General features: G+C 44.9%; 1 protein-coding gene across 1 annotated transcript in view; it reads left to right on the top strand.

Annotated features, from left to right (window-relative positions):
* Nucleotides 1-776: 776 nt before the first annotated feature.
* The window catches only part of LOC146186131 (alpha-tocopherol transfer protein-like), a 20,161-nt gene continuing 13,384 nt past the window's right edge, over nucleotides 777-7,553 (top strand). Inside the window, exon 1 of the mRNA XM_084605626.1 lies at nucleotides 777-1,044. Coding sequence (XP_084461752.1) covers nucleotides 888-1,044 — 157 coding nt within the window. The 5' untranslated portion in view covers nucleotides 777-887. The remainder of the gene's footprint in view (nucleotides 1,045-7,553) is intronic.

Here is a 7,553-nt window from a genome sequence, read left to right as displayed (position 1 = left end):
GATTTAGCGAGAAAACCGCTAACTTTGGACCAATGGTCTGTGGAGGTGATGAGACTACAAAATGATTATGAACCTTGTTTTTTTTTTTTCTTTTCTTTTTCGGTGCGCGCTCAGGCAGACTTTCGCAGCTTGCATCACATCAGTACGTGGAGCGCGATGTGAGTGCGGAGTATTTCATGTTTTTTTTTTTCTAATTGGAAAACAAATATATTTTGGGCTATGCTGAAAAACATCCGAGAAGGACTCAATGCACGCACCGTCGCTTCTCATTTGACTCCTAAAAAAATAAATAAATTCCCCGCTCGGGTGATCACGCATGCAGTACGTGAGGCACTGCCATGCAAGGCAGAAGTTTCTGCAAGAAAAATGCTCAACCAACTGCTGCGTCTTCATCAAGATTATACGTGCTTCTAGACCGACCATATGTAACCGCTCACAAAACTCGCTGGCGATAGTTACGGGAAAGGCCGCCTTCATTGCCACTTTGAGCACTTTCAGAGCAGAGGTTTATGTGACGAGCACAGTGACGCCAGAGCCGTTAATCCCCCCGCACGTTCCATCCCTCCCCCCTGCCCCCCCCCCCCCCCCCCCCTTGAATTCCGCTGAATTCCTCCTCCCCATCATCTTCTGCGCATCTTGGTGAACGGCACGCCGACGGAGCGTAGCAAGAGTTCTCGCGTCATCCAAGGCCGCCTGCCACGTGTGCTTGGTCGTCGGCTTCTGTTTTTGCATAGCTCACGTGGAGAGGGACATCGCGTCCTTGTTTACCGAGCCGTCTTCCTCGCTGTCAGTGGGCTGTGATCATATTCAGTTGTACGCGCCTGTGCAACAAGTGTCCGGATTCACTTGTGCAAATCTGCCGCTCGTTCTCTGACAGTGTATTCACAATGACGGGCGTTTATGTAAAGAAATGTTTCGACGACGTGATTGACACTTCACCTGGCGCACTTTCAATTCATCTACAGCAAATAGCTCATGAAGAGTTGGGAGAGACGCCCAAGAAGAGACAGGAGGCCCTGACGGAACTGAAGTGCAGGTTGGAAGGTGAGTGACAGCAGCAGCGAAGTAGTGCAGGCTACTCGAGCGAACAACACGTCAATGAACTTGTGCTCAACCTCCGATCTTAACGTCATTCTATTCAATGCAAATACGTTTCAGCAGGACAAGGTTGAACACACAACATCTTTCAGGTCAGAAAACATTTTGTGAGATAAAGTATCGCTCAGCTGTAAGAATACACCTTTTGGCACAAATACTACTGTCAAACTTTGTATGAATTAATTTTTAACTCCACAGCTGTATAATATGAAAGTGGCAGAAGTTCATTTGCGAAACGGCTGGATTCCATTTCTGCTTTGGGTTAGAATGGGCTCGCAGCCGGTTTCCCGTAATCTGTACGGAGCAGATGAAGATTAGGGAATGATTTAGACAGTAGGTACAGCCTTGGTCAAAAGTCCCGAAGCCAAAGGATTTTCGCCTGAATAGTGAAGTGAAGGGCCGCGTCAAGAGCAATGGCGCTTTGGAGAGAGCTAAATGTTGACGGCCCTGTAGTATAAAATCTTAAGGGAATCTCAATAGTAGCCTGTTCTGAGATGCTAAATGCTTTCGTCACCCAACAGTCACTTGTACCGGGAAAGGTCCACAAAAACCGTTCACGACTCTGCAAATATTGAATGCCCCTGATTTCAGCATAAACCAATTACTCTGCATTTGAATTTCTGTGTACTCAAAGCACGAGTTTGGTGTTCAGTACGAAGATATAAATGTATTTACGAAAACTTTTAACAGCGTCACATTGGCTGCGGTTGTTAAATTAAAACGAAATGCTTGCTTCTGCCCACTGTTGCTCTGTCAAAGGGCAGAAAGTTGCACGCGACACTGCTTTTTTCAAAACAAGGAATGAATGGCTTCTATCACGTGCTAACAACATGGCCAGACATGAGTATTATTTCACTGATATGCCAAGAATAGCCGCTTTCATGAGTTCCTCACGGGGTTTGTACATTCAAAATGGACAGCATACTCACACAGGGCGCCCATGATCGGCTTAGCATTATATTGGAGCCATGCGTGTAAAGTTAGACTACTGCGATACAAATGGAGTAGCAGTTTTATCGTTCACCAGAAAAATTCAATCCAGATCATTTTACAATAGACCGATATCGCAAACAGTTACGCTGCGCGCCGCCGCGATGCACCCCGGGTTTCGTGGTGACGGAGGCCATGCCGACCCGTCGCGTTGTGTTCGCGGCTAGCAGCACCTGTGCTCGCCGCCACTCGGACCTTCGCTGCATGTATTGAGGACTTAACTTATGCAGAACAGGTGGATTGATCTGACCGCTGTCATATGCTGTGCCAGGTGCAGCGCGTAGACGGCTGTGGTCTTTGCGCAGCCTGGAAAAAAGGGATGTCCTACAAAAGAAGCGTGGTCAGAAGGCAGCCTCCAAGGCAGTGTTAACTGCGTTTAGTTTCTTCTGCCTGCACATCGCTTTGTGTTGGTACAGCGTAAATTTTACAAGTGTTAAGTGTGACACGACCGACAGAAATGCATTTCAGCTGCTGCCATGCTCTACTGGAAGCGCTTAATTTGTTGCAATGGCCACAGTCGGCATCATTTTCTCTCTTCTTCATCATCATGAAGCCGCCTTTGGAACATTCTCGTCATAATAAGGCAACGATGAGGAGTTTTGTTTTCATTGTGCAATTACTGCTTCGTGCCTAATTGTAGCACTTTTTTTTTTCGATTAAGTGCTCAGCTGCGATCAGTTTTTGTAGTTAGCAATGAATGAAGATTTCTGCTTGGTGTGAACTTGTGGGGGAAAATGTGAGTGAAGCTTTAACGTCCTACATCGGCTTCCTCGAGACGTCCGGGCTCTTGCGCGCATTTACTGCTCGATGATTGCTCATTCTGTCACATTCGTGACAATGCTTTCTTTCTTTTTTTTTTTTTTTTTTTTTTTTTTTGGAGTGAGAGCAGCAAATGGGCAATTTTCTTCCGCATCTACTTTTGACCATGCGTAAATATACTAACTTTTTTTTTTTGCATATATAAGTGGCAATATCGTAAGCAACTTACTCAATATTCTTCACTAAAGATTAAGCTGGTTCGAGATTACCAATACGATACTGTAAGTGACAGCCAGAACAGCACTAAGGTAGCAAAGGTGCACGCGAAAGATGCTCCATCTGCAAAAACAAAACAAAAATTATCCTGGGATAAAAAAATATTGCATGCTGTTTTGAAGTTAGCTGAGAAGACGCACCACTAATTGCCATTGAAACCAAATACACACAGTGCATTCATCTTTTTTCAGTATCCTCTTCCGTTGTAATTTCACACTGAACAGACACGCTTCTCGCGAATCAAAGCAAGCAAACAAACACACAAACGGCGTAACTCGCTCTTGCTACCCAGTATGCATGCGTAGGCATGCAGTACGGCCTCTTCACCCACACAAAAATGTACACAGACTAGTAAGGGGCTGCGTGATGCATGAACACTCTTCGCAAACTGGTTTCGAGTTGCGAAGAATGACCGCAATATTATGTAATTATACTTTTGCCTTCTTCCAATATGCGGGTAGTTTTTACGATACGACAGATAACTGAAAATCAAAATCATGACTTTAATATAACTGCTTATTGAACATAAGTGCATGGGTTTCTATAAAATGCCGAAAAACAAGTGCGGGTTGTTTTTAGAATATATTATAGAGCGAAAGAAGTTCTGCAGTCGGGATTAAAGAAAAAAGCGGCTCCATATCTGAACATCTGAACGCGTGAAAAAGCCTGCAAAGGACCTCGTTTAGCCAGATGTCATCGTCGTACGCCAGAATTGATGGGGATAATGAAAACGCTTTGTTGAAGGGTAAAAGGACGGGAATTTATGGGAAGGTTGGTAGGTCCCCGGTTCCCTGATTCCGTTAGCTAAGGCAGTGATGCCTTTCATCCTTTCCTCGTTAGCTGCTTTGCAGTGTCTAAGACCTTATAGCCTGGCAAGCCCACACGACGTGGTACAAGTGTGCTTTCTGCCTGCAAAATTTGCCTTCCGTTGAGAAGGTTTTGGGCCCGATAGCGTGAAGCTTTACTGAATTATTAAATGGCATGGTTTGTAATTGGCGCATTATAATTAAGAACTGCAGTTTATATAGGCTTGTTAAAAGGCGCAACCTGTCCTCTGCAGCGGCCTGCCAACTTGGCTAAAATAAGCCGAGCTGTAGCTGCATTACAGAAACCATAACATCACAAGCACAGGTTCGTAGATGAAACTGTTGTCTTTAGCTTTCTTTTTTTTTTTATTACAGAGGCTTGGAAAAATGGTGTCTTTGCACAGCAAATTTATCTGCAGCAAATCGATTTAGCTGTAATGAAATATCGCTACTGCAGGCGAAATATCGCACAAAAAGAAACGATCTTCATGATATGTTTAAATTTAGGCGAATTTCTGCATATTGCATTTTCTAAGCGCAGTGAACATGGGCAATACTCGTCTGCTGCAATTTTTAAGAATTATAGTGACTCAAATAGCTTCATGGTAACAAATATGTCCACTACAAAGTACGTCATAGGTCGCAACATATGATGGTGTTTGCCTGCCGTCGCGTTTCGACACTTGCCGGTTTACGACGCGCACGCGACTAGCATCCTGCGGATTTAATTGCCCTTCGTTTATTCTTCGAAGTGGATAACACGAGGATTCACAGCAAGTCATGCATCCGAAAAGGTCGCTTTAGTGACACTGTAAGGAAAATTAAGTAGCCGCAAACGCCATTCTTGATAAATGACGGGTAGAAGTCAACGACTTCTTGAGCGTGAGAGCGTGAAGTACAGCTAGTACACCTTGTAATCTCCTTAGCGTCAGAAGAGCCTGGAATGCATTGCATCGATGGATGAAGTTTAAATCAGCACCAGTGAATGCAAAAAAAAAAATAAAAGTATATCTGTGCAAACTCGAAAAAAAAAAAGTTGCTATGCATTGTTTGCTGCACAATGAAACCTGCGACAGGCTTCAGTTTAATGGTGTGATCACTGTGGCGACACGTTGAAGTATGCCGCCATAGCTCGTCCTCCGGTCCGCAGTGCCGATAAATTGGCATATATAAAATGTGGCCAAGACAACGAAAAAGACATGGTGATGCCTCAATAAATGGCATGCTTAACTTAACAGAGTCATGCTTTTTAATGCAGCTAGACCTAAAGCATGATATTTGCAATAGGGGAGTTTTTCTTGAGTGAACTGAAGAAACCTACCTATAGTGAAATATATTATTCCCAGAGATTCATTCGTACGTAGGCAGAAATAAATATTCTATATTTGCGTAAACAGCTGAAATCGATCATCTGAGTAACTTAAAAATAATAAAGCGAGTTTAGTGCTCCTGAAACAATATCACAAGACTATTTCGGATAGTTTACTTGCAGGAAGAATTGTCAATGCATGCCCGGTTTGTGCATTACTTCACTCTTCTTCGTTCATAGCCTCAGTTTGCCATCCCGATGGTCGCAACATCGATGCTAGAATGCCACGTACTACGTCACCGTTCACTCTCCTCAATTGACTGCGACTTTTAAAGCCTATCTCGCAATGGTCCACACAAGCGCACAAGCCACGCTCAACGGTCTCAGCTCTAGCGTGATGCTCGCGCTAACGCGCAGTCCAAACACGAGGATTCACAGCAAGTCATGCATCCGAAAAGGTCGCTTTAGTGGCACTATAAAGAATATTAAGTAGCCACAAACGCCATTTTTGATAAATGACGGGTAGAAGTCAACGACTAGCAGTTTGAGAGCGTGAAGGACAGCTAGCACACTTTGTAATCTCCATAGCGTGTAATCTCCCTTAAGCCACATTCTCATCTTAAGATTGCGCAAACAATAAAAGCAAATGAACAAGACGATGGCTATACGCAGGGTACGACGGGTATCGCTCAAAAGGAAAGCATACAACAGTTGCATCTTACCTGTGCTTACCTATGGGGCTGAAACGCGGAAGCTAACAAAGAGGGTTCTACTTAAGTTGAGGACAACGCAGTGGGCTATGGAAAGAAAGATGGTAGGGATAACGTTAAGAGATAGGAAACGCGCAGAGTGGGTCAGAGAAATAACTCAAGTCCCTGACATTCGAGTGGAAATCAAGAAGAAGAAACGGGCATGGGCAGGACATGTAGCGGAAAGAAAGGATAACCGATGGTCGCTTAGGGCAATAAACTCGATTCCAAGGGAAGGGAAGCCTAACAGGGGGTGGCAGAAATTTAGGTGGGCGGATGAGGTTAAGAAGTTCGCAGGGGTCAAGTGGATGCAGCTCGCACAGGACCGGGTTAATTGGAAAAATACGGGAGAGGCCTTCGCCCTGCAGCGGGTATAGTCAGGCTAAGGATGATGATGATGATGACGGGTGAAGCCATGTAATGAAGCGTGATGAAGGAGAACGAAAACTAGAAGCAGAACGACCTACCATACTCGTCCAGCCGGCATTAATCCAGCTCTACTGCCTCTTTTTTTGCACGTTTAGTGCGGGACAGAATGCACAGCAACCTTTTTATCGTAGCCATGAACGTTTAAACGCAGAAGCATGCCTTCGGTTTCACGATAATTTAGCCGTCCTTCTGCATCACCAGCCGCGGTAACTGCAGTCATCCTACTAAGTCAGTGGAGTGGCAGCCACTAGGCGGAGCTAGTGGCACGCGGAAAACGCCAGCGCAGATTACCTATGTTCACATTAGCAGTGTTCTACTCGAAGACTGCCTTGCCGTGGTATGTATAATGTAGGGTCTGAGCGTGACGTTTTGAAAAGGGTAAAACGTATGCCTCTCAGAGCTTGTGCAAAATCATTCTTTTTTCAATTGCATTCCGGCACTCTTCCAGTCAAACCATGACTGCAGAACAAAGGGCTCTTTGTACCTTGGTCTATTAACTGCATTATTTGCAGAAAACCCGAGGCCATTGAACACATCTTCTTGGAGTGCCATGACTCAGTTTTCCCCTGGGGTATCTTGAAGCGAACTTTAAAAAAGGAATTGCCAATAACGCCATTCGGTATCCGATATCTGCCATGCGCCGACCCTGAAGGAGGGCCGAATGACATGCTGATGCTATTATGCATGCATAGCGTATGGAAAACGCGTATGGATGTCAGGTATGAGCGAACCGTTGTACACCCCACTTGACACTACTTCATCGAGAGCGCGGTATACCTGAGAGAAATTCTGCGTGCACAAGATAATTCTCCGGAGTGGCTACCTGTACTGGACCAGCTGGCTTCAGTAAAGCCCTTTTAAATCTAGTGCTTTAGGCAGAACGTGCCTAGTGCTTTTAGCATTCCTTTTTTTTTTCTTTGTTGTTGTGTATTCAGAGTGTATGCTGTGTGCTTAAAAAAATGGTAATAAAGAAAAAGAAACAGTGGTGGTGCAGTGGTTAGAGCGCTCGACTGATGTGGCCAAAAATTTGGGATCAAATCCCGACCACGGCGAACAATTTTTGATGGAGGCGAAGAGCAAGATGCCACTGGCCACGGCCACAGGAGTCACGTCGTCAGAACATGAGGTTGGATCTTC

This window comes from Amblyomma maculatum, chromosome 6, assembly GCF_055883805.1.
Source record: "Amblyomma maculatum isolate TAMU_Amacu chromosome 6, ASM5588380v1, whole genome shotgun sequence".
Classification (NCBI taxonomy): Eukaryota; Metazoa; Arthropoda; class Arachnida; order Ixodida; family Ixodidae; genus Amblyomma; species Amblyomma maculatum.
This window is presented reverse-complemented; position numbering and strand designations above follow the sequence as displayed.